Raw genomic sequence first — 25,852 nt, forward strand, 5'->3', positions numbered from 1 at the left:
AATACGTGTTCACTGCGTAGTTTAATCTCCGACTGCTATGACACCTCTACTTTGACTCAGTGGGCGTCTGACAAGACCCTTTTCAAAAATTTCTCAATTCCCCCGATGATGCCATGCCGCTCTAGCCTCTACCCCACTACTGCCGCCAGCCACTCGCCTGCTCGAGTCCTCCGCTTTTCGGAAGTCCAAATTCAAACTAGAACGCCCAGCAATAAACGCGCTACAAACAGTCACTCATCAGGTAACCATATTACTTTGCGACATAGAGACGTCGTTGCATTCATTATCTATTCAGCTATTTGTATTTCTGCATGGAAAGACTGCCGAGGCCGATCAACACACCAAGAGGGCGCAATTCGTTGCCGCTTTCAAACATAGTCACCAGCAGTCTTCTACAACTTCTGCTCGTTCATTGGCCATTGGTATCCTGGGCCTGCATTAGCAAATTATTTCTAGTGCACTATAGAGATCATGACTTACCTGCTGCGTCGCTGAACTTGTATCCGTAAGAAGAAGTAAAGTCATCCAATACGGCAGGACCACGAGAGCCTGGCATGTTATTAGCAGTTGTGTGGTTCATATCACCTTATGAAACCTACCGTATGGGTACTCCATGGGGATGATCTCCTTGTTGTCATCCAGGTAGTGCAGCAGAGGAGTGAAGATCCTCCAGCTAGCATCAAGCTCATCGTCACGAACAAAGTTGGAGTGGTCACCCTTGAGCGCGTCGAGAATGAGCGATTCGTATGCCTCTGGGATCTTCAGGTCGGAGAATCGCCGCCTGTAGGTAAGATCAAGCTCTGTGACAACGGTCTGCATGCTGAGACCGGGTAGCTTGGAGTTCATCTTAATGTAGACACTCTCGTTGGGCTGCACTCGGATGACAAGCTCATTACGAGGAATGTCCTTGAAAATACCCGAAGTGACATCCTTGAACTGGATGCGGACCTCAGTCTTTTGCTCGTTAAGCGCCTTTCCGGCCTTGAGGATGAAAGGCACGCCGTCCCACCTCTCGTTCTTGATGTAAGCGACCATGGAAGCGAATGTGGGGCATCGCGAGTCCTTAGGCACGGTGTCGTCCTCCTTGTAACCAGGCTTCGTTCCATCCAGCGACTTTCCGTATTGTCCAATGATGACGTTCTTGGGCTCGATGGAGGCCATGCCACGGAGGACACGTACCTTTTCGTCACGGATGTCTTCGGCTGAGAAGGAAATTGGTCGCTCCATAGCAAGAAGCGTCAGTACTTGCAGCAAGTCTGCAATTGTCAGTAAATTTTTGCTTCTTTTCGGATTTTATTTCGTCACTCACGGTTCTGCATGACATCACGGATGATGCCAAACTCGTCAAAGTAACCTCCTCGTCCTTCGGTACCAAAAGGCTCCTTGAACGTAATCTGTGCTTGTCAGCATTTTCATCTCTGGACATGCTCAGCTTGCCGTACCTGAACGTTGTCGATGTGGTTCCTGTTCCAGGTTGCGCCAAAGAACTCGTTACCGAATCGGAGAATGAGAATGTTCTTGACCATCTCCTTACCCAGGTAGTGGTCAATTCGGTAGAGCTCATCTTCAGACCAGTCTGGAGCCAATGCCTTTTGCAACTCTCTTGAACTTGGGAGATCCTTGCCGAATGGCTTCTCGACCTGTACGATTGCAGTCAGCGGCATGAAACTGCATTGGGGGATGCATATAGCTTACAATGACGCGGGCAATACCGCTCTTCGGGTAGCAATTGCGCTTCAAGTGCTGAGAAACTGTGATGAAGACACTGGGAGGAAGAGCCATGTAAAAGACGCGGTTGGTCTCCTTGCGGCCCTTTTCAATCTCTTGCATGTGCTTCTCGAGCTGGATGAACGAGTCGTCCTGGTCGTATTGACCCGCGACATAGGTGCAGAAGTTGCAGAATTCGTCCAGCTGCTTCTCCAGGTCCTTTGTGGGGGTCTTGATGTACGACTTGACGCGCTTGAGGTATTCCTCGCGGTCCATCTTGGTGCGCGCATATCCAACGATGCTAATGTTCTTGGGAAGGAAGTTGTTTCGGTGCTGTATCGATGGTCAACGGAGGTGGAATACGAGTTTAGCCGCGTAACCTACAAGGCCGAAGAGAGCTGGGAACTGCAGTGATGTTAATGTGATGTCTCTACCGATTAGGCATGGGTGTGTACATACAGTCTTCTTCTTGGCTAAATCACCAGAGGCGCCGAGAACAACAATGATGGTGTTGTCCTTGAGCTCCATATTTCTGCGAGGGCACGTGAATCAGCGGTGGTGTTCAGAAGGTCTCGGTGATGGCCTATTGGATTCGGATATGGAGCAGCCCCTCCATCGGGAGCAGCAGTGCTGTTCACCAGGAAAGTGTGGCCGGAGAAATTGAGACGAGACTAAGGAAAGGTCGTTGCAGGCAGTGGGCCACGAGCTGTGAAGACGGGTAAATCTACCTACCCGGCATTGGCCACCTCGTGTTGAGGCTGGATAACTGTGTCGGCCATGGTAAAAGGGTGGTTCGGTGTGCAATCGCTCTGCGGGAGGCGCGGTCGCGAGGTAACAGCTCAATTAAGGGCTGTGTTGGGCAATGAGAGTCAGGGGGGAAGAGGGATCTTGAGGGAAGAAGAGAAGCTACTGGTAGGGCGTGGTGAGTGGAAAGAAAAGCTCCAGCGACTGGTGGGGTTATCGGACGTGCTCTAGCGGTTTACAGGCCCTCGTGGTGGTGACGTTTTAGCCCCAATTTGCCGCTCAGACGCCGGGGGATATGATAGTACCCTCAGTGACAGACACAGACACACGGCCTGCCCACCTTGGGCGTCTCAGTGCCGTCTGACATGGTTAAAAAGGGCCTTGGGCCATCAGTCAACACCCGGGCTATTTGGCACAATCACTAAGCCGCCGCATCTCTTGCAACGCACCTCCGGTCCACGCCAGCCCACCAAGCCGCCGCCGGCGGAAGAGGCTGGTCCAAACTCGGCGAGTCCTGTCGCGGACAAGCAAGGCTACGGCTACCGTGGCCTTGCACTGCTTCGGACATCCGTCACTAGCTGGAGCACGACGGTTTTACATGGCTGCTGGTCAGCATCAAAGTGTTGGGCCATGTTTGCGAGAGCCCTCGCTATGTTGCGTTGCGTTGCGTTGCGTTGCGTTGCGTTGAGCTTCCAGTCGCGCCGTCGTCATGCGGGCGACCTACCCCGCTATCGAGCAAAGCTGTCCGAGTCCACCACTGCACCCTACCACCTCCCTCGCAGCTCGCCCTCACCACCACCTGCAGATACGATTTAGAGTATACACAAAACTAGGATGCCTCTGCGCGTCTCGCCTTCTTGGCCACTTGCAATTCAGATCGTCACATTCCTCCGGCCCCTCCTTGCATATCCAGGCCAACTGGGCTGCATTGGTAAGCTAGCTGCCATGGTGGGGCCCGCAAGCTGTAATGCACGATTCCCAGTCCAGCACCTCCCGACAATGCCGCCCTGACGCGAAGCCATTACACCTACCACGCCGAATCGCCGCGCGGGACTTGTACCGAGTCTCTTCGCTAACCACTCATCCGTCGGGACAATACTGTGATTCGCTCTCGCCCGGCCTGTATTTAGCCTCATTTGTTGCCATGATGCATCATTGGGACCGCACTCCTTTCGCACCCAATACATCAGCCTTACACCCACTTTTGCGTGGGGGTGGGTGAGCTCTTCACCCGCCGCCGCGGCGCGGGAGCGGAACCAACACTACTTACACAGTACGCTCGGCTTGGGTCGGATACTGACCAGATTGGCCGATATCGAAACTAGCTCCAGGTTTCATACCTGGAACGTCACAAGCCATCCTCCGCATCAAATATGCAATGCAAAGTAAGCATCAAGCGATCCACTTGCAAGTCACGCGGGGACAATGGACCCAAGGCGAAAAACAAAGGACAAGCACGCACACGATGACTACACCAATGGACTCATCAATCAATCTACCTAGCTCCATGTAGAATACATCATCACAAGAGTTACTACGCCAACCATTGCGCTCGTTTGCTGACATTTACGAAAGTTCCTACTTCCATCTTCATCATATCCACCGAGTACGATACATGCCGTTTACATGTTTCCGTAGTAAATAACCAGCATCTAACGGCCCTCGAAACCAGTTTGGGAACAGAAGCAAAGCAAGGACAGTGCATCAGCCACTGTAAACACTGGGGAAATTCAGACTGTCTTGATGTGACGCAGATCAGAGACCCAACAAGGCCCCCTTACTTACTTCGGTGCCTTCGTGGTCCTGGGGCTGGAAGGTGTAGATGCACAGATCTCCCGCGTGAACTCCGCAGTTTCAGAGTTTCATGGTTTCATGGCGCACGACCTCACTTGTACTCATAGACTAACTCCCATCTGGAAAGTCATTCAGCGCATGTGCATGTAGTCTGATGGCAACCAATCAGAATTAGCCACAATATTCCGTATTCTAGGCTGGACACTCGACCGCCCCGCTATGCATGGAGATAATCTTTTTGTGCCATACCAAGGATAAGTTCATTGGAAATACCTCACTTGTTACGCCAAATAGAACTGAAGGTAGTTTATCTTGTTGCGCTGTGACTACTGGATGCGATAAAGTAGCTGTGACCCTTGACGGCGCGTATGTAAGAGCTTTGCTTGTTGCGAGCCTGATTGCAAGCCTTTGCTGTGGCCCCCGCTGCATGGTATCTTGAGCAGCAAATGAAATACTCACGATCCTACTAATGTGAGAGGGTACATTGCCTCGCATCATTTTGGCTTCCAGTTACATACGACCACGTGACTCACTTATGGTCACTCAATCCCAATCTTCGTCCTCGTCTTCCTGCTCTTTCGCTTTGCTTCGTTGCAGCCGTTGCCTCTCATCTTCCTCGTTGACCTTGTTTCTTGCAAGTACGTTTGCTCGAATAAGTCTGGCCTCCAGATCGCGAGTCGTGAATGTTTGCTCAGTGTGACCAAGCCCCTCAAATCCAATAATGCGATCAGCTCCCACGCCGTCAATGAAGGCAATGACACACGGCAGGACCTGGATACCCAGACGCGTGACAAGAAAAGGGCAATTATCAACGTTGATCCTGAGAAATCGGGCCTCATAGTGCGATGGGGCTAGTGACTGTTTGATTTTTTAGCAAACTAGCCCTATTGTAATAGGGAGTGTTTTTACCTCGAGATGAGTATCCATGATGCGGCAGCGATTGAAGTCGGGCTTGAAAAAATGCACCACACACAGTTTGGTGCTTGTTGTGATGTCCATCAATACCTTCTCGTCTTTAATCTCCGAGTATGTCCCATGATCGCTCTCCTTCAATCGTCGCGCCTTGTCGTACTCTTGATGCAACTGTTGAAGTCGTTGCTCGCGGAATGCATCTAACTCCTCGTCATTTTCAAGGGAGGCGATGAGTGCATCCTCATCCGAATCGTCTTCTCGTGCAGCCTTGTCGACGAGCGAAGCAACTTTCGGGTCTAGAGACGCCATTTCGGAAATTGCCCAGGTCACTTGTTGAGCGGTTAATCAGGGGAAAGAAAGTAGCGGTGCGATAAGGCAGGTCACGTGGCGATAAAGAGCCCTAGTGAAGATCATCCATCCATGTATTCAAGTACCTCAGTGAGGTAAGTATTTGCTGAAGACGCAGCGGTAGATGCACTTTCCATAATATCAACCCTACATTACAGCTGTTTGGTACAGTGCATCTATCAAGTCAAAAATAGAACTGGGTGCAGGCCCGAGTGCAGGTTGTAGTGCTGACATGTCCGTACGGTTTTCTCGTGTTCAAAGGCGGTTTAGTGGCATTTGAAATTACCACTGCTGCAAGCCAACGACTACAAACCAGGGGAGACTGCATCGCTGTGACCCACCCCATTCGCGTCCCTGCGCATCCTTCTGGTAACGCTCGCCTTCTCCCTCCTAGTTCCACCCTCCTGTTCTCTCTTTGCTTCTTTCCTTTCTCCCCCCTCAACAACCTCACTTTCTTGGGTTGCACCGTCGCCCGCCACATAGCTGTCCTTATCGCCGGACTTTCCTGTCGTTGCCGCGTACCACCTCCGATTATTGTGAACACATTTCTTCCCTCTCACAATGTCCGACGACAAGAAGAGCGACGACTACAGGGTCGACATGCCCTCGGGCAAGGAGTTCCGCGCGCCCTCCCCGCTGCCTCGCGCGTCCAATTCACACCGGGGCGGATCCACGTCCATAACGGAGAATCCAGTCGCTGCCATCCTGGCCTACTGTGGTTCCTCCATTCTGATGACCGTTACGAACAAATACGTCCTCTCCGGTGTCGACTTCAACCTTCCTTTCTTCCTTCTCTGCGTACAGGTATGTCGGCTTCATAGCCCACAAGACGGACCCTTTTTAACATACAACAGTCTGTTGTCTGCGTTGCAGCCATTTCCATATGCAAGAGCGCTGGTATCATCACATACCGCGACTTCAACAGCGATGAAGCAAAGAAATGTACGTCTATCATACTTCGCGGGTCAAACTTGGTCTAAAAGCAGCAGGGTTTCCCATCTCTCTTCTCCTCATCGGTATGATCTACACGAGCACATGGGCCCTCAAGTTCCTCTCGATTCCCGTCTACACCATTTTCAAGAACCTTACCATCATCTTGATTGCATACGGAGAGGTTCTCTGGTTTGGTGGTGCTGTCACGCCAATGGCGCTCTTTTCTTTCGGATTGATGGTATTCAGCTCCGTCATCGCGGCCTGGGCAGACATTCAGCACGCTTTGTCAAGCATGGGACAGTCTACAAGCGCATCCACTGACGCCATGTCCACTCTGCATGCTGGCTACCTCTGGATGATGTTCAACTGCTTGTGCACGGCTACTTATGTTTTGAGCATGCGCAAGCGCATTAAGCTCACTAACTTCAAGGACTTTGACAGTGAGTTTATTCTGGCTCGCTACCATGAGCCGTGTACTAATTCTAAACAGCCATGTACTACAACAACCTCCTCACGATTCCGATCCTGTTGGTTGCCTCAATCCTTGTCGAAGACTGGTCCTCCGCGAACATCCAGAAGAACTTTCCCCCTGACCAGCGCAACACCGTCATCACCGTCATGGTCGTGTCCGGTCTCTCCACAGTCTTCATCTCATACACTTCCGCCTGGGCTGTCCGTGTCACCTCGTCTACCACATACTCCATGGTTGGTGCTTTGAACAAGCTCCCCATTGCTCTCAGCGGTCTGATCTTCTTCGATGCGCCCGTCACCTTTGGCAGTGTTTCTGCCATCTTTGTCGGTTTCGTCAGCGGTCTGGTTTACGCGCTAGCCAAGATCCGACAGAACAGCCAGCCCAAGACGGTTCTCCCCACCAGCAACATCCCGCTCAGCGCCAGCAGCAGGAGCATGCAGGACAGCCTGAAGTCATAGGTGCCGTCAAAGAAGCACGACGAATACTATCAGACATGAAGGAAAATGACTCTGGGTCCTTTATTTGTGGCATTTTGCATGGTTTCGGATGCAGAGCATGACTTGTTTTTACTCCCAACCCGGCACTTGACCGAGAAGGGGTTTTTTTGATTTCTTTGGGTACTTTCTTGTACCTCTTGTGCCTTTGGGCATGTTACCTACACCATTTAACACATTAGATCAGGCTTGGCGTTCCGGGCAAAGGCAGCGAGCCATGACGTCCAAGACAGTCGGAGTAAAAAAGAGGAGTGAATCGGTTGATGTATTAGGAACTTTTTTTTATCATATCAAGAATGTTTAAACTTTAGATTGGAAAAATTTCAAGTTTGATTTACCTCATTTCTCTATATCGCGCATGTCGTCACCAAAAAGGAAAAGGAAAAAAAACAAATAAACTCAATCCCTAATCTCCCACGCCCGCCCCGTCTCCCTCTCCCAAGCCCTAAACCCTCGTATCCCCCCAACATACCCACCACCCCCTCCTCTTCTTCCCTCTCGTCCTCCCCCTCCTTCGCCTCCACGCCCAACCTCAATCCTAACTTCCACCTCCCCCCGCTCATTCGTCGCATACTGCCGCACCACCTCACTGATCCTCACACTAGACCCAGGTTCCTGCCACTCTCCCCTCAACCGCACACTCGCTCTCACATCCGCATACTGTCCCTGTTGCACCAGCTGACTTACTACGTCCCGGAAGCGCATGTCGCCTGCCACTGTGGCGCGGAGTTGGTGTGTAGATGAGGGGGTGTCGATGCGGATGTGCAGCGGGGTTAGGGTAGGGGGTAGTATGAGGATGGAGGAGGAAGTGTGGGTTGAGGGGAGGCTAGCGAATGTGGTATGGGGTAGTTTGAAGGATGTGCGGTGGAGAGGGGATAAGATGTTGCTGTTGTTATTGGCGTTGTTGTTGTTGTTGTTGTTTGCGTTTGCGTTTCTGGGGGGTGAGTGCTTGACGTGGGTGAGACTGGAGTCGGATTCGGACTGCAGGTAGGTATCTTCTGTTTGATCGAGGTCTGAAGAGGAGGGCGAGGGGTCTGCGTAGATTGAGTAACGGCGGGCCGGACGCGAGTGATGGTGATGGTGGTGGTGGTGGTGAGGTGTCATTGGGTGGGCATGTCGGTGATCTCTGGGAATGAACGAGGGGAGTTGTACTCGAGATGCGCCTGATACAACGTAATTTGTGCGTGAGAAGGCTGGTGGGATGGGGTGACGGTGGAAGGCATCGGGGTCGAATAAGTGATCGAACATTGTGTCTTTTTTGGGTTGCTATCCAGAGTCTATCAAGACAGGGTGAGGGAGGTAAAAGCGCTCGTTTGGAAAAGCTAATTCAATCCTTTGTACAGAGAGAACAGAAGAGACGCAGAAGAAAGAACATGGGATGTTCACGACTTTGACGTGGACTACTACGCTTAATATCCTTTTCTTCCGGCTCGGAATCATGCACTGCCGTTTGACTTGGGAAACGAAATGCCGGAATGATACATATTCGTGCCACCCAATCTCGGAATTCGACTGGACTCGTGATTGCTGCCACGACCCGGAACTGCAAGCTTCGATAGCGTGTTATCGTTTGTTTGCTTGGGCAGCATGACATTTGCTTGCACGCTTGTGTGATTGAAGTCTCTGCGGTTTGATCGCTTTCCGTTGGGAAGACAGAGCTTTCATGATTGTAGAGGCAAACCAAACCGACTCTTCCTGCTATTCTGTGACATTGACTCGAACGTGTTACTACATACCACGAAATGATAAAGAAAAAAATGACATAACCATCAACACCGTTCCTGCGCACGCCTAACCAAAGACAGTTGACACCCTTGTCCTGACATTTCGATATCTCAGCAAAAGAAGTGCGGCTTTCGGGGTAAGATAGCTCATAGAAGCTAAGCAAAACTGGAAGTGGTTTGGGGCTCTTGCAATTCGAGGGTCCGTCGCATGCTCTGCAAGCTCGAAAATCGATTCGCTTAGCCGCCCATTTGACATCTTTTGCCTGCATGCTTCCGGAACAGTTAGCCCTCTACGCCTCGCCGACCTTGGCAGCACCTCCGCTCTTCTTCTTCTGCTCTACCTTGAGCAATAGGGCTCGGTTGATATGCGGCAGAACACCTCCAAAGGCAATGGTGGCACGGATAAGCGTATCAAGTTCCTCATCACCTCGGATGGCGAGCTGGAGATGGCGTGGCGTGATGCGCTTGACCTTGAGATCCTTGGCGGCGTTACCTGCAAGCTCGAGAACCTCAGCAGTCAGGTATTCAAGAACGGCAGTCAGGTAGATGCTGGCTTTGGCGCCGATGCGCGTCTTCTGGCGCGTGAGATTTCGGAGGTGACGCTTTATGCGACCGCAAGGGAACTGTAGAGGAGGAGTCATGTTAGCGCGTTGTCCCTGTGCGCAAGCTGTCAAAGTATGGGCGGGGTGTCGTCGGGCGATGACGCGTATAGGGCATCAACTCACTTGAAGACCGGCTTTGGCGGAGTGCGATTTTGGGGTCTTGACTTGCGAATCGCCCTTTCCACCAGTCTTGCCTCCTGTCTTTCCTATGCATCTTTGTCAGCCCATTGCGGTGTTGCAGGGCGCGCGGCAAGTCAGCGCGTACCTTTACCACCACCAGCCATGTCTGGAGATTTATCCTAGGGCTATGTTGGGATCAATAGTATGTGCGAATGTGCGCGACCCGGTTGGCGGAGTCTGGAGGTGGATTCGATGTCGTGGTGGTTGGCGGGGGGTGGGGTGAATGTGGTAAAGTCTTGCCTGGGAAGGTTCCAATGTTGTGACAAGGTCGTAGCGTCGACCGCCTTTGTACCAATCGGGAAGGCTCCACTTGGCATGAACGAAAGTCAAGCCCTGGTATCTGATCACAGGACTGCGCGTGAAACAGTCGCCTGTACCACAGTAAGATGGATGCTGCCCTGGCTCTTTCGGTGATTTGCGTGTGACATAATGCCCGTTAGCCGTGGTTGGGGGTGGGTGGCGGGCGGCTGGTGGCTGGTGTGCATGCGCTGGGCCGGCTCGTCGTGCAATGCCCAGCATAATGCTAGCTGCCAACAGAGAGCATCGAAACAGAACCAAGCCATGACCATTCAATGAGCGGAGGAACAAGACAGAAGCCGATGGCCCAGCGAGCGGTACGCAACATGCAAGTGTTGGATATACAAGTTGCTGGATACTGCTCGCATTCAAGGCTTGAACCCAAAGTGTCTTCCTGTTCTGGGCTGAGCGCCGCGCAAGCTTACTGAAAGGTCCAGGTCATCTTGTATCAACGCATGGCTGGGTGACATGTCAGTTATGTGATCAGATTTGAGGGCCGGTAATTGAGGGGGTACAGTGTATGTTGTGTCGAGTGACGTAACATGTGTACAAAATGCACAGATGAGAAAGGAAAATTGGTGAAGCTTGGACAGGAGACGACATAAGTAAGAAAGGAGATGGGAAGGGGGACAGGATGAACGAGAAAAGAGACTCACTAGTGAATTGGGCTGGCTGGAATTGTACCATGAACATGTTAGCCAGTACATGTAGGTGCCGGTTTGGGACAGGCGTGGGTTTGCGTAGGCAGCTCATGGCTGATATACAGAGTGTTGATGGAGGCTAATCGATTGAAATGGTGACAAGAAGACTTGGATTAGCTACTGTGATACACCTGGGTGGAAAGGCAACATGCCCAAGCTGGACGTGTGCAATGGGAGCATTGTGCATGCTGGCAGCACTGCGAAGACGCTCCATCTGTTCGCAGCGTTGGTGATGGGGCCCGTGCGCCAGGGTCCCGCCCTGGCGCTACCTTACCACTGCATGGCACCCTCCCCTGTGCAACGGAATCGCCATGTGCATGTTGCTGCAGCTCTCGAAGCCAGCTGCTTGAGCACATCCACTCCATATTCACTGCACTCCCTGGCTCCAGCTCCAGCCTCACCCCTCTCTGCCTCCTTAACCCCCCACTTGCGCTCTGAGGTGGGAGAGATTCTCTGTTAGCGACACGTCGACCGCGCAGTTGCCGACCCCCGACGCCGCATGCCAACACCAGCTCTGACCCTCACAGACTGCTCAGTGCGCCGCCACAGGATTTCCGTACCCATCTCATGGCCTGGCAGTCGCCCTCGGCCATGAACGGCAGCGGTGCCAATGGAGGCGCTGACGGGAATGCGCCCGCCGGCACTGAATACACTCTGCAGGGTATGCTATCTTCTTTTATCCTCGACCGGTAGCGCTCCGCCGGCGGGACAGTAGTGGGCTAACCCAACGGCCAGGTGTTATGCGATTTCTCCAGCTCGAATGGCACAACCACGAGCGTGCCCGCAATGCATGGGACATTGAGCGCGCAGAAATGAAGGCCAAGATTGCAAAGCAGGAGGGCGAGGTCCGCAGTGCGAAGAAGCTCAACGACCAACTCAACAGGCACATCCGCATGCTCGAGCAGGCCCTCACCAACGAGAGGAAAAACAAGGCCAACGCTGCAGGCGGCGACGCTGCCGACGACAAGGGCAAGAAGACTGGCGCCGGCCTGACCAAACGTGCGTACACAATAAACATGTCACAGCGGGCCCCTGGTATACTGACATGTCAACACAGCCCAGAACACCAAGCACAACTCCTTCCTCGACGTCGACTCCGAGTTCCTCGACCGCTCCGAGGCCGATCGCGATGGTCTGCGGGAAAAGTCGAAGCTCTATCTCACAAAATGCGTTGAAGAGATTACATATCTCCTTACCCCCCCGCCTCAACCCCAGCCCCAACAACAGGGCATGCAAGCCCTCGCAAACGGCACTGGATTCATGGGCCATGGAGATGCCTCTATGGAAGACATCTACCTGCAACATAATCGCCAGAGGCTGCAGTCGCACCTTCCCACCATGCCCGGACCTCTGCCCAACTACCAGCCCCCCAACATTCCCGTCACTTCTGAACTACAGAATCTGCCCCCCCAGCACCAGATCCACCATGCCCCGCAGATGGCTCGAGAGCCTTCCCAGCAACAGCCACTCGCTCAGAACCCAAGTTTGACTCAAGACCTTTCTGGGCAGCAACGTCAACCCCCAAACCAGCAACACTATTCTTCCGTGCCTGACGAGCAGGTCGAGAAGGTGACACACGCTTTTGACAATGCAGGCCGGCAAATAACAGGCCAAGAGGAAGATGCTGCAGGAGCAAATCAGGTGCCAGCCCAGGAAAAAGAGTCAGACGAGTGGATTTTTGACCCTGCGTCTGATGTAGCCCAGGAAGGGCCACCAAGGAGACCAGATGTCGAGGAGTTCCCGTCCGCAAATAGCATTCCTGCAAAATCTCCACCCCGGCCAGCCAAGAAAACAAGTAAAGATCATACTAGACGACTGAGTAGTGACCACAAGGCTCAACAAGTCGCTGCACAAGCGGCCTCAAAAGCGGATCCGCAAAGTTTCAAGGTCCGATTCGCCCTCCGTGGTCATCTGGATGTTGTGCGGTCCGTCATCTTCACGGGAGGCGGCAGTCCCAGCGAACCAGAAATTTGCACAGCGGGAGACGATGGTATGATCAAGAGATGGATGATACCTGCAAGTTATGCGAGTCAGCACACCATGAACAATGATTTGGACATTCAGCCCTTCTGGTCGCATAGAGGTCATGAGGGTGCTGTAACATCCCTAGCTGCTTGCCCCGCCTCTGCTCATTTTGCAACTGGTGGCAGGGTATCGGGCGACGGCTGGATATTCTCGGGCGGCCAGGATGCGACAGTTCGCGTATGGGAGCGAGGCCGCGTCGATCCAAAAGCCACCCTGGAAGGTCACACCGATGCTGTTTGGACGGTGTGTGTTCTCCCCACCACTTGCGGAAATGTTTTCGGAGCCGACAGCAGCAAATACGGCGGCGCAGATCGAGTGATACTGGCTTCTGGCTCTGCAGACGGAACCATCAAGATTTGGGCAGTTAGCGCGCCGCCCCAGTTGGTGTCGCCTCAGACTGGGTCACGCCGCGGTGTTGGTGGTAGTCGAAGGCACTCAGTTACTTCTGGATCGAACCACCCATCATCGCCACAGCCGAGCATTGCTACCAGCACACCATTCCATTACATGCTCATTCACACTATTGAGCGCGACACGCACCCCTCGCCTACATGCATCAGCCCGCTCTCCCCCACTGGCGAGAACTTTGTTGTTTCTTTTACGGATGCATCGATACTAGTTTACGACACAAGAACAGGCGAAGAGTTGATTGGTATGGCCAGTAACGAGTCCTACGATGGGACACCAGCGACTGGGATTACCTCTGTCGTGACGAGCTCCCAATACCTTGAAGGCCCATCACAGGAGGGAGGCCGTGGCGGTTCTGATGAAGAAGGGATACATGGTCCAACTGGATCAAACAGCAGTGGCGGCGTTGAAGGCGTCATCATAAGTGGGCACGAAGATCATCTCATCCGATTCTTCGATGCCAATTCTGGTATGTTCACCCCAGTTGTCTACCAAGACACCCTTTCTAACGTCGGTTATAGGCCAGTGTACATACAGCATGCTCGCACATCCCGCTGCCATCTCTTCTCTTTCTCTCAGCAAAGATGGCCGCGAAGCTGTTTCTGCTGGCCACGACGCTTCCATTCGCTTTTGGTCACTCGACAAACGTATTTGTACCCAAGAAATCACCGCACATCGCATCATGCGCGGCGAAGGCGTATGCAGTGTCGTCTGGAGTCAGGACGGCCGTCTCGTTGTCTCGGCAGGTGGTGATGGCATAGTAAAGGTCTTTGCAAGATAGCCTCTTGTGGACCTAATAACTGTGACTTCACCTCGCATAGTTGAACCTCTGTCATTTCGCGTGAACTATTGGCATTTTTAGTTGGACATACCCTGGGGTTTCCATCCCTTGTAGCACCGTTATGATGCAACGGGCTAGAATCGATGTGGACAGCATGAATGATGGGAAATATATGGGGTCATGGTAATTGTTTTTCGTTTCGATGCGCGTGCATCTCAGCCGATGTTTCTCGTGCTCACCTCGCAAGGGGGCTCGGATTGCATACTCGGGCAAGTGATGGAATGGGTATGCGTTGGCGCATTCACGTTATCCTTTTATACTTTGTATTATATGACAGGACAATAACCCGGTGCTGTAATGGCATCTCCTGGCAACAGGTTGTATTGTAGTCCGCATGAAACGACGTTGACGAAGGGTAATTTGCAGGAAGAGCGCTGTGTAGTGAAGAGTTGATATTGCGCAATGATGGGTTGGCTAGCCGATTGTCGCTGGGTAATCGGAATGACGCCATTCGCCACGTGCAATTGGGCATCTCAAATTATTCCTCGCTGTTTGCCGGCGAGCCCAACAACATCAAAGCCAACTAAAGCTACACGCTACTACACACTGCCTGCTTCAAAATAACCATAATCTTCTGTACTGCTGTTGACTGCAAAATGAAGGCATACTGGTTCGATAACCTTGAAGTAAGTTCGTGTTGTTCCGTTCTCCACGACCTAAACACATGACTTACTTCGTCAGGGCGACCAACGCCTACCTCACAACTCCGGTCGCTCAGTAGATCCAGACTATCTGGAGAAACTAGGCGTCGTCTATCACCACGTCCCTGAAGTCTCTGGCGTTGACGAGATTGCTACATCTCGCAACTACAAGAACCGGGATGAGGTTACCATCAGCCCCGAGAAGATGGGCGATATTTACGAGGAAAAAGTGAAGACTTTCTTCAGTGAGCATCTGCACGAGGACGAGGAGATTCGCTACATTCTTGACGGTGCGGGTTACTTTGATGTCCGGAGTGAGGGTGACGACTGGGTCAGGATTTGGCTTGAGAAGGGTGATTTGATCATCTTGCCGAGCGGCATCTATCATCGCTTCACCACTGATGAGAACAACGTAAGTTGGGAATACGGCGCCTTTTGGTCCAAATAAAAATGCAGTGCTAATATTGCATTACAGTACACGAAAGCTATGCGATTGTTCAAAGATGAGCCCAAGTGGACGCCGCTCAACCGAGGCAAGGAGACGGATGAGAACCAATACCGAAAGGAATATCTGAAGTTCAGACAGGGTCTTGCTGCGTAATTAAGATTAGTTAGACCAACTCCGAAATTACCTATTATTGATTTCTTCGTAACAACTCTTTGTCTTGTTCGATTCCCGGCCTCTCCAGGCCTATTCTCCACACTCCACATTCCGTCTTTACGCCCAGCTTTGTCTCCGCGTTCGGAATCCACCTTCACTGTTACTTTTTCACCGCTCTAGCCACAACCGCCGAAACCCCCGGATCCAGGTACACCCCAAGTCTTCGTGGCGCCAATGAACGTTGACTATCGGACCTATTCAATGCGACCTCGGTAGAACATCAAAGCGAAGCGTGTAAATTTTCTTATGCCTAGCCCCCTTAAGCCTACATGATGGCGTCATGCAACAAACGAGGTAGTCCAAATCCGGAAATCTGGGGATCCCGTAGCGCAATTGGTAGATGTGGAGTGCATGTCTGGGGTATCCTTATCCAATACACATCACTATGCCCACCATCACGCATTCAGCATCGCGCAAAGGCCCGATGGCTTGTTTGCAGGGATAAACATCATGTTAAAAGGCAACTGAGAGCTCGCTCCTGGTGTCAGTCAGCACTTGGATTCTGGGGCAGATTTCCATGATGGTCAACCTCAATATATATCTAATGGGTGCTTGCACTTGGGGTCAGGCTGCCTATGCGTAAGCAGTGCTTGAAAACGCATTCACATTACGATTAACTAATATTAAAGCATAGATTCGTTGACTATGGCAACGTCTACCCAAGGAAATACTCGCTCAGCGGAGAAGTTCAAGTGGCTGACCTGAGTTATGACAATACTACCGCCATAACGTTGTCGCCTGAGAATCCCGTCATCACGCTCGATTATGGTACCGAGGTTGCTGGCTTCCCGTTCTTTGTCGTTGCAGAAGGCGCATCTCCAGCGCAGATTGAGGCCGCATACTCAGAGGCCTATGCATACCTCGCCGACGAAAATGCTGATGGACCATGGACTTTTTCCAACGGCCTAGCGAACAGCTGGCGGGTTGAGACATTCAACATCACCAGTGGAGGTCACACTGAGAGCTTCTTTGTGCAAGGCGGGCAGCGATGGCAAACCATCCGTCTGCTTACGAACCATTCGTTGACCTTCGAGAGTGTTGGCTTCCGGGCAACGAGCGAGCACAAAGATTTGGACGAGCAACCAGGTCGCCTAAAGACCAATAACGACGTTTACAACAAAATATTTGATCTTGGTGGACAAGTCGTCCAAGCGGCTTGCGTGGATGCCGGCAATGCGCCTTCGACCTGGGAGCTAACCGATGAGGGAGCGTACATTCGCGGTCAGACCACTGCTCAATCTTCTATCGGGCGTGTAATGAACCCTGCCAACTACACATTAGAGTTCGATACAAAGATTGTAAGAGGCGGAACAGGATGGCGTGTAGCCAGCGCGATTCAGCCACTCGGACCGTATTTCGTCTTAACTTCCAACTATCCAGAGCAGAATACGTTTGTAAACACGAACAGAACGCTGGTCCCGCCCAACACTCTGATCGTCAACGCGGGGTGGAACTTGCTCAATCAGTCTACTCTAACCACACCTGCGAATGAGTATTACCCTCTGAACATATCTGTAGAGGAGAACAAGTGGTACCACATCGTCACCGCTATCAAGGAGGATGGGTACAGCATCAGTCTCAACGGAGAGAACATTGCTTTCGTCCCACTGCCGCCGCCACTATCACCTCCTGTTTTCTTCAGCACAGCCTCTCGATATGAAGGCACATGGGGTTTTGGAGGCTTCCAAGATCAAATCAGTATTGTCGCAAACGTATCAGTTGCTGCATCCAACAAGACCATTATCTACACCAACGACTTGAAATCTCCTGGTGTCCTGGCCGAGTACGCCGTAGCACCGCTCGCCCACTCTGTCTGTCTAGATGGCGCAAAGCGTGATCGTCTTGTCTGGATCGGAGATTTCTACCACACTGTCCGCGTACTGGCCCAGTCAAGCGCACGCTGGGACTACATCCTTGGATCCATCGACTACGCCTTCGGCTACCAGGCGAAAACCGGTCCCTTCACCGGCTTCGTGCCCATATCCGCACGTCTAGGCACGCGACCAGAATACTCAGACGCAGACCCAGCAGGACCCGGTCTAGTCGACTACCAAGACCTCTTCCTCGCCTCAATCGGCCAATACTACCGCTACACCGGCGACGCAAAAGGTCTAGAGCCGTACTGGGAAAACATCAAGTCACTCCTCCAAACCCGCCTCACATACATAGACCCAGCCAGCGGTCTCGTAGCCGGAAGCACCGCCGCTCCAAACCCAGGCTCCTTCCTCGGCCCCCCAAACGGCACCGCAGTAACAGGCTTAATGTCCTTTGCCCTCCAGCAAATCGTCCCCTTAGCCCTCGCCCTGCAAGACACCGCCACCGCCACTCTCGCCAACACCACCGCGCATTCCCTCAACGACGCCCTCAACACCAAACTCTGGAACCCAGAGCTAGGAGCCTACTCCCTCGGCCTCGACTCCCCCGGAAACTTCTCCCTGACAGGAATCGCCTGGTCCATCCTCAGCGGCGCCGCAAACGTCTCTCAAATCACCTCGTCCCTCGAGCAACTCGAATCCCTGCGTTTCGGCGCCGGCTACAAGACAATCTCGTCCGACGAAGAAACAAGCGAATACCAACTCGCCCCCAACCCCTCGGGCTTCCTCCTCGAAGCCCTGTTCCTCGCACAACAGTCCCACGGCATCGACGCAGCAAAGGCCCCGATTGAGCATCTGCTAGATGGCCTCTGGGGCAGCATGGTGAATGATGAGCGCTACGCGAGCGGCGCCAGCTGGGAGTATGTCAAGCCCGATGGACGGCCCGGTATCACCGCGTTTACGAGTTTGGCGCATCCCTGGGGGGCGGCGCCGACGTACGTGCTGCCCGAGTATCTGCTGGGTGTTACGCCCGTGACGGCTGGGTATAAGAGGGTGGTTGTGCAGCCCGCGGTCGGGTATCTGGGGTTGGGTAAGGTGGACGGCAAGGTGCCGACGCCGTTTGGATCGCTGGAGGTCGGGTGGACGGTTGAGGGGGACAAGGCAAAGGTTGTGATTGTGGCTCCCGAGGGGATTGAAGGGGAGGCCAAGGTGCCGACGGGGTGGAAGGTAGATGGAAAGGAGGAGGAGGGTGGTGTGGTCGTGTTGGGATCGGGGACGACAGAGATTGTTTTGTGTACTGTGTAGATATGTGTGGGTTGATAATGTAATTGACCTTGGATTTGGTTTGCTTGAACATATTTGCAAGGCTTCCAGGGGGTCCATATAAACCCTTTCATCAATACACGGATAACTTGTCTATTTCCATAACAATTCGCATTGGTCGAATATAAATATATGTATTGACCAAAAGCAAAACCAGTCCAAAAGGTCGCAGTGCTCAGACTTTGACCCTCTACTCCCCAAGCATCCTGACTATGAATTCAAGTGGGCTAGAAATATACAAAATAGTGCAGGCTAGCACTGTGGGTGTAAAGCGGCAGAAAGGATAACTAAAATAAGAGAGTGTAAAAAGAGAGAAAAGTGTAACCCAACGCCCCTTGCTCACAGATATCCAAACCCCCTCCTCTGAGCCATCCTAACGCTCAAGAGGCTGATAGTTCTGTCTTGAACCTAAACGAATTCCAAACTCCAAAAGGAAAAAAAATAGAAACACTCTTTGACCGCACAAGTTTGCGAGGTTGTGTTCGCTGCTCACGCCACATAGTAAAGCTTCATGGCACTCAGCACCCTCTTCCTGCAGACGGGACAGCTCTGCACCTCCCTTGCACAAGGAAGACAAGCCACGACGTGCCCGCAGTCGTAAAAGGCAGCTTCGGCATCGCCGTCCCAACAAATTCTGCAAAGCCGTTCGGCCTCTTGAGCACTCTTCCAGTGCGTAACGCCTTCACCAAACTTCTTGTCGTTTTGCCATCCACCAACATATGTATTGCCGCTCGTCGCCTCGACGTACGTGCCAGTGCCGTGTTGCTGGTCGTCAGCCCAATCGCCATCATACGTATCGCCGTTCTGGAATGTGTACAGTCCGTGGCCGTGGCGTTGATTGAGGCGGAAGGAGCCATTATAGACAGCGCCAGAGTGATAGATGAGAGTTCCGTGACCATGACGATAGCCGTTGACAATCTCGCCCTTGTAGCATTCACTCGAGAAGTAGTTGTATGTGAAGTGACCGTTGAGCTTGTGAGGAAAGTTTCGAGCAAAAGAGCGGAACTTTAAATATGCTTGAGGTTCTGCGAACGCAGCACGGGCTGCGAGAACGCCCTTTTGTTCAGCGCTGATAGGCATGGCAGCAATGATGATGCTCGTGTTATGAATGTCAAGTTGTGTAAACGTGCGGCGGTGCCGAAGGGCTCGCGTAGTGCCAATATCCTCTTCTTCCCATATTTCCAGCCTCTTCTTCTCTTCTGCTGGAAGCCCGAGCAGAGCAACGATCGTCTCATCAACCCTGTGGGACTTGAGAGTGACGTGCGAGCCCTTGGATTCCAGAGCCTGTTTTTCTGGGTTCCAAAACTTAAGGAAGAAATAAATTTCGTCTGCTGGTGGCTTCGGCGATGGGGTACGCGCTGGTGGAGGTGGAGGTGGCTGTATATTTTCAAAGGAAATGTCCATTGGTGGTGGCGGAAGAGGCGGTGCTTCCTCTTGTGTGCCACCCATCTCTGTATCATCAGGCGTTGAACTCGGGATGACCACGTCGACAGCCGGTGGATCGGTCGCAGGAGTTGACTCTACCTCGATCATAGCAGTATCATCAGTTTGAACAGGCTCTGTAGGCAATGGATCTTCGTGTTGTCTAACAGGAGGTTCGGAACGATCAATCTGTGCAGCAGCAGGCTCCTCTACCTCGCTCATAGGCGTATCTTCTACCCTTGCAGGTAGTTGAGGCGGCTGTGAATTCGACGGCTGTTCAGCAGTGTTTCCATCCACCTGCGGGCTCACTGCATTGTCTTGAGACTCCTGGTTAGTTGAGGATGAAGGCAAATCGTTTGCAGGTGGCTCAGGCACTTCATTCTCCTTTTCTTTAGGCAACTCAGGGAGCTTTTCGTAATCGGTAACATGCACCCATATCCTCCGATATGCAACTGGGGACTCCTCTAGCGTCCATTCCTTGCTGTCAGTGTATTGGTCGTAACTACCAGCGGAGAACTCTATCCTCCCAGTACCGAGAAGATTAGGCCTGCCGAGTGATCCTCGCATTGGGTCCAAGAACCAGAACTTGATTTGCCGTGCATCTTTAACGCCTGTGAGCGTGTCCATCAATTTGGCGCGGATCTCTTTGCAACCATCTTGGTCTGAAAACGAGACCGTATGAATGAATTCAGAGTTCGTGTCGGCCCATTTTGAGTCAAAAGCATCAAAGAGACCAGGCCCTTCATGTTTGAGGAACACCCGTGATTCGATGACCTGGAATTCCAATGTCTTGGGCGGCTTTACTTCCGCGGTTGGCTTTGCTTCAGATACCGACTGCTCGGTGGGTATCGTTGGTATCGGTGTAGAGCCTCTGGAACTCTTTCTGTTCTCTATTTCTAGCCTGATCCACTCCGGTACTTGCCATTGTTCAGACCCAGCGTCTGACACAAAAGCAGACTGAGCTACGTCGTCGCGTATATACATTGCAATGTAAGCGATTGGGTCATTGCCAACGACCTGTTCTGTGCCCGGCTTGCCTTCGTGCACATCGACTGCAAGACGTTTGGGGAGACACTTCACTTGGTTCTCTTCCTTGCTGTCCGAATAGCTGTACCAACGAGATCCGGGGCCCTCGGGTCGAATGATTGGCTGATACACATACGATTGCAACGTCTGCTTATGCACTACAAATCCGTATAAAGTGTACGCTGTGCCGTGGACTGTGATGTTGTCATCGAGTGTGACTTTGTTGAGTAACTTGATGTGAGAGCGGGTTTTTGTACCGTCGAACGCGTGACGCTCCAACTCAATGGTCAACAGCTCAGGTAGCGGTTGCCCAGGAGCAGTAAAGCCATTCGAGCTATTTACAGCCTCCTGCATGCTCTCCACATCCACGACAGGCACACGGTAATTTGGAACATTACTCGAGTGGTCGCGCTTTGGTCCACAGATGGCGTGGAGCTTCGCCAAATGAGGCGTGTCCTGAAGTTCCTCTTCAAGCTTGAGCCGTAGAACTTCCCACGTCTCGATTACATCTAGCTTATTGAGGCCTTCGTGTATACCGTACCAATCAAGGGCATCCAGGATGTCGTCGAGAGCGACTGCGCCGGCTCCTGGATCCACTTGGGTTCGTAACATGTACAAGACTTGCTGAAATGCAGTGACAAGCGGCTTTGGGCGGACCAACGGCTCTTCATTAGGATCCGGCACGTTTATGCTGTACAAGAATTGTCGAAAAGGCTTGAAGAGCATCCACGTCGCAACCGCTGAGATCATGTTCCCACCTGGCGAACTGGCGTCTTCTCCAAGCGCAAGACCTTGCAGTCCAGTCATGGCAAAGCTGTCCCAAATGTTATCTCGGATAGGGTGCTCCCATAAGCAGCCAGTCTCATCATTGACAACGCGAATGTACGCGGTAAATGCAAGCTTGTCATCTCGGAGTAGTGCCATTCGCTGGCCGTGCATGCGGCGAGGTATCTCAAAATAAGGACCGTGGAATCGCGTCCAGCCCCAGTCTGGAGACCCACTGCAAAAGCGGTGCAAAGCATTACGCGAGTAGTTCACGCGAGGCTCTGTCGGGTTGTACAGAACAACGCATATCTGTGCAGCCACGCTATGGCGCCTAGGCACCTTTTTCGATTCAAGAAGTGGTAGTGGAGCATGCTGGTACTCAACTCGGGGAAGTGGGGCCGTCGCGTCCGTAGGCGTTGATCCAGCCTTTTCATGCCGCTCCGATGCGGAGTCTGACGTATTTTCGGTAGATACCGTAGAGTCGCCAGACTTCTCCTCGTCTTTTGGTTCACTACCGTTTTGTGTTGGGGCGTCGTTCGTAGTTTCTTGGTCGTCCTTGTCCTTTGGATCCATAACACTCAAACACTCCAGATAGACACTGAGGTATTCGGAGTCATTCCCCTTAGGATAGAACTTGATCTGCCATTGATGTCCACCAATGGTGACGACATCGGACTTCATGAGAATTTCATGATTGGGCTTCTCGCGTGTTCCGTTGTAGGCATCAATGGCCCAGTGGATGCGGCCCGCCTCGCCAGCAGTGTATTCCGGATCTTCGAGCGGCTTGAAGGCCTCCTTCTCCCAGTATTCATGGTCCAAGGCGCTGTGTTCGCCTCGCTCTTCGATGTACCTGAGTTCGTCTTCATCGGGCGAAGACATGTCTTCCTGAAGCGGGTGCCATGGCAGATGCTCTTCGTCCTCGTCTGAAGAATCGGTGTCGGAACGTGCGGGTTCGACGGGGGGTGGGGGAGGCGGGGGCTGTAGGTTGAGAGGGGCGGGCGGAGGCACAGAGCCAGGGTCTACGGGTGGAGGGGGGATCGCGTTTGAGAGAACCTCAGCCTGGTCGTGTGTTAGTGTTGGGTCCATTGAAACGCGCAAGTCCAGGACTGAATGTAGAGTGAGGCTTACAGAATCGTCTGGTACAGGGGACAGGGGTGTAGTGATAGTACCATCCTGTGCTTCAGAAGACGAATGGTTCAGTAGTAATGCATCCGGCTCAGCGTCCGGCGTCACGTCCATGGCATCCTCGTCTATAGCAGAAATCTCGACAGCGACTGTGTTGGTGGAGGCGTCACGATGCGTTACATTGTCTCCGTCCTGCATCTCAGCATCGGTCCGGTCGTGGTCCTGGCCAGCGGGCGGCGATGTGTTGTTGTTGTTATTGGTGGTGGTGGAGGCGCTCAGGTCCATGTCGGCAGCAGGCTGTGGTTGGGGAGAGGCAGGCGTGTGAGCATGGATCAGATGGGTTGGTGAGCGAGAAGGGCTTGAGAGCTGCTGGCTAAAGTGCAGCGGCTGTCGCTCGACGCTGACACTCATGGTTGAAGAGTAGATGAAGGCGCATGTGAAAGCGAGGAAGGAGCGTTGGACGTGTTTGCGGGTGAAGCAAAGATGGACGGCTGGGTAAAGGTGTGAAGACAAGGGATTGGCGAGAGGGAATATGCACGAGGCTGCAGGTAGGCGGACGGGTGCTGTTATCGGTGAGGGTCAACAAGTCGGTGGTACGGTCGCGTTGGCGAGCAAGTAGCACGGGGGGCTGTAGTCTGAAGCTCAGACGGAGGGCACGCGGGGGGGTTTATCTACTTGGGGCTGTGGCAGAGTGAAGAGCTGGAGAGGCCGGGCTGGTGTGTGGGAAAAAGGTGAGGTCAGGTACAGGCGTGGCTGGAGCTTAAGAGAGAGCTGCAGCCTACCAGCGTGCGGCAGCATGCCAACAGAACAGAGTAGAGTGAGGCGGTAAAGCTGCCTGGCAATCGGCCGACCACCCCCCCCCCCAGGCAACGCTATTCCCACCACGCCGCAGAGTTGACGTGGAGGGCATTACCATCAGCACCAGGCGCCCTTTTTCGTCTTCTCATGGCGGGGCCTAGGGTTGCTTGAGTCATCGCATAGGCATAGGGCTGCGTGGCATGGTTCGCTGCTCATTGCCATCATCATCATCATGGAGGAATCGCGGCACCTCAGCTTCGCGCTGCTGCTTATCGATTGCTCCACAGTCACCGGCTAGCCAGGCAGTCACGTTAGCGTTGTCGGCCTAGTGGGGAAGGTGGGCCCGATCGCGCCTTCCCTGCGTCAGCTCTCTCCGCACCATCAACGTTGCTCCATGCAAAACTCGCTGCGGCTTCACCTTGTACAAGCCATGCCCGTCATTGCAATACTCGCTTTTTTTTGTTTGGTTTCAATTAGTCTTCTGCCTTGGCGGCCACCCGTGCAAAAGTAGCCGCCACAATGAGCGGGAATACTACCGTTGCCTCTGCGTACACCTTGACACTGTCTCCATCCAGCTTGATCTTTCCCCAGCTGACAGCCTCGTCCGGCCGCGCGCCTGCATCGCTCCCATCAAACTCCTGGGCCGTGTTGATGTAGACGGCGCTCTCGGCACCATTGCGCATCAGGTTCGCATTAGCAATGTGGTGCTTCACCAGTCCGCCACCCAAGACAATCATGCCTGTCCGCTTTGCTCTGACTGCAATCGTGTTGATTTTGCGAATGTCCTCTACAATGTCGACACGCAGCTGTTCTGGTGACGACTTGAACGTGTGGAAGTACAGCATGTCGCCTAGACTCCCATCTGTGAGCGCTGGGCAGAAGACCGGGATGTCGTTCTTCCATGCCCAGTAGTAGACAGATCGCTCGTCGTTGATCTCCTTGCCCAAGCGGTGGATGACCTTGCTCGGGGTCCAGTGCAGCGGCTCGTCAGTCTTCTTGCTGGCCTCCTGCTCCTCGAGCATCTTGTCGAGAATGGGCACGACCCAGTCCTCGAAGGCGCAGTAGTTGCTGTTGGGGACAAGCAGGTTGCCGATGCGGTTCATGCCCTTTTTGCGCAGGCCGGCGCCAGGCGTGGAGAAGGAGCCCAGGTAGGTAGGGGCGAGACACTTGATAAAGTCCTCCTCGACGCCGCCGGCGGTGGTGACAATGGCCGAGACATGTTTATGCTGGACGAGGTAGCGCAGTGTTTCGCGCAGGCCCGACGAGATGAGATTGGACGTGTATCCGAGAAAGATGGTTGTGCCGTCGCCCGTCTCAGGGTCTCTCCAGGCGCGCTGTCAGGTATTAGCATTGACCCCCTAGACAGTAGTGTGGACGGTAGGCGCAGCGGTGGTCGTGTATGGCTAAATCAGGCTAAACGTTTCGCCTTTCGGGGACAATGGCTAGGAGCGGCGCACGGACGGCAGCCCTCCCGGCGGCGTAGCCAAGGGCAAGTGCAGTCTCCGCACTTGACGCTGGCACTGGCACTGGCACGCGCATGCGGACGATCGGAACAGAAGCAAGCAAGCAAGCAAGCAGCCAACTCACCATGTCATTGATAATCCGCACAGCCGCTCCCACCGAGGTTGCCTGGAATCCCATGGTGGCATAGCCGCCCACGAGCTCGTCGACGGTGATGGGGCGCGCTGCATGCTGGTTGAAGTCGATGCCCTGCACCTGCTGCACCCCCTCAGGCACCGGCTCGGAAGGCTTCAGCACGGCATCTGTGGCGCCAGCGGGTGCGGACGAAGTGCTGGCCATGGCCGGGTGAGTGCGCGTCACGATGGGCTCGGTGAGCGCAGACGGCGAGGTGGTCGAGGAAGGGGGGTTCGGCGTATTTGGGCGTTGGCGACTGACTGTTGGAGCACGCAGAAAGTGCACCCTGCAAGGCAGTGTGGCGGCAGATTTTTGAGGAAAAAGAGCCCCCACACCCGTGGCCAGGAGGGAGGCTAAGGCGTGGCACTGGCATCCCTGCTTGTGTGAGGCTAGTTCTCGGGTCGATCCCCTCTCCTCACGGTCAGCGGGCGCGGCCAGGCTCTGCTCGTCGTCGCCGTGT

General features: G+C 53.3%; 9 protein-coding genes across 9 annotated transcripts; 3 read left to right on the forward strand and 6 right to left on the reverse strand.

Moving 5' to 3' along the window:
- Window positions 1–392: 392 nt before the first annotated feature.
- On the reverse strand, window positions 393–2,486 carry COCMIDRAFT_24853 (uncharacterized protein; the record flags this gene model as incomplete). The annotated part of the gene is made up of 9 exons (XM_007688050.1): window positions 393–427; window positions 481–549; window positions 600–1,256; window positions 1,310–1,394; window positions 1,443–1,640; window positions 1,696–2,040; window positions 2,092–2,112; window positions 2,167–2,239; window positions 2,440–2,486. 9 exons carry the CDS (start codon window positions 2,484–2,486, stop codon window positions 393–395), a joined length of 1,530 nt encoding a protein of 509 aa, XP_007686240.1.
- A 2,302-nt stretch (window positions 2,487–4,788) lies between these two features.
- Window positions 4,789–5,466, reverse strand: COCMIDRAFT_35230 (uncharacterized protein; the record flags this gene model as incomplete). Its single annotated transcript, XM_007688061.1, has 2 exons — window positions 4,789–5,103; window positions 5,155–5,466. 2 exons carry the CDS (start codon window positions 5,464–5,466, stop codon window positions 4,789–4,791), a joined length of 627 nt encoding a protein of 208 aa, XP_007686251.1.
- Window positions 5,467–6,066: 600 nt separating this feature from the next.
- On the forward strand, window positions 6,067–7,368 carry COCMIDRAFT_90801 (uncharacterized protein; the record flags this gene model as incomplete). Its single annotated transcript, XM_007688087.1, has 4 exons — window positions 6,067–6,309; window positions 6,360–6,447; window positions 6,495–6,878; window positions 6,929–7,368. 4 exons carry the CDS (start codon window positions 6,067–6,069, stop codon window positions 7,366–7,368), a joined length of 1,155 nt encoding a protein of 384 aa, XP_007686277.1.
- A 435-nt stretch (window positions 7,369–7,803) lies between these two features.
- COCMIDRAFT_90710 (uncharacterized protein) lies at window positions 7,804–8,652 on the reverse strand (the record flags this gene model as incomplete). The annotated part of the gene is made up of 1 exon (XM_007688088.1): window positions 7,804–8,652. The coding sequence occupies one exon, from the start codon at window positions 8,650–8,652 to the stop codon at window positions 7,804–7,806; it is 849 nt and encodes a 282-aa protein (XP_007686278.1).
- Window positions 8,653–9,418: 766 nt separating this feature from the next.
- On the reverse strand, window positions 9,419–10,014 carry COCMIDRAFT_24857 (uncharacterized protein; the record flags this gene model as incomplete). Its single annotated transcript, XM_007688051.1, has 3 exons — window positions 9,419–9,751; window positions 9,854–9,936; window positions 9,996–10,014. The coding sequence occupies 3 exons, from the start codon at window positions 10,012–10,014 to the stop codon at window positions 9,419–9,421; spliced, it is 435 nt and encodes a 144-aa protein (XP_007686241.1).
- Window positions 10,015–11,648: 1,634 nt separating this feature from the next.
- On the forward strand, window positions 11,649–15,424 carry COCMIDRAFT_35234 (uncharacterized protein; the record flags this gene model as incomplete). The annotated part of the gene is made up of 5 exons (XM_007688062.1): window positions 11,649–11,907; window positions 11,966–13,810; window positions 13,863–14,038; window positions 14,864–15,235; window positions 15,299–15,424. The coding sequence occupies 5 exons, from the start codon at window positions 11,649–11,651 to the stop codon at window positions 15,422–15,424; spliced, it is 2,778 nt and encodes a 925-aa protein (XP_007686252.1).
- Window positions 15,425–16,001: 577 nt separating this feature from the next.
- Window positions 16,002–18,603, forward strand: COCMIDRAFT_90663 (glycoside hydrolase family 78 protein; the record flags this gene model as incomplete). The annotated part of the gene is made up of 2 exons (XM_007688089.1): window positions 16,002–16,063; window positions 16,119–18,603. 2 exons carry the CDS (start codon window positions 16,002–16,004, stop codon window positions 18,601–18,603), a joined length of 2,547 nt encoding a protein of 848 aa, XP_007686279.1.
- A 507-nt stretch (window positions 18,604–19,110) lies between these two features.
- Window positions 19,111–23,370, reverse strand: COCMIDRAFT_90668 (uncharacterized protein; the record flags this gene model as incomplete). Its single annotated transcript, XM_007688090.1, has 2 exons — window positions 19,111–22,893; window positions 22,963–23,370. The coding sequence occupies 2 exons, from the start codon at window positions 23,368–23,370 to the stop codon at window positions 19,111–19,113; spliced, it is 4,191 nt and encodes a 1,396-aa protein (XP_007686280.1).
- An 860-nt stretch (window positions 23,371–24,230) lies between these two features.
- On the reverse strand, window positions 24,231–25,557 carry COCMIDRAFT_3802 (uncharacterized protein; the record flags this gene model as incomplete). Its single annotated transcript, XM_007688035.1, has 2 exons — window positions 24,231–25,091; window positions 25,345–25,557. The coding sequence occupies 2 exons, from the start codon at window positions 25,555–25,557 to the stop codon at window positions 24,231–24,233; spliced, it is 1,074 nt and encodes a 357-aa protein (XP_007686225.1).
- Between the last annotated feature and the right edge of the window lie 295 nt (window positions 25,558–25,852).

The sequence above is a fragment of the Bipolaris oryzae genome (genome assembly GCF_000523455.1).
Source record: "Bipolaris oryzae ATCC 44560 unplaced genomic scaffold scaffold_37, whole genome shotgun sequence".
NCBI classification, from domain to species: Eukaryota; Fungi; Ascomycota; class Dothideomycetes; order Pleosporales; family Pleosporaceae; genus Bipolaris; species Bipolaris oryzae.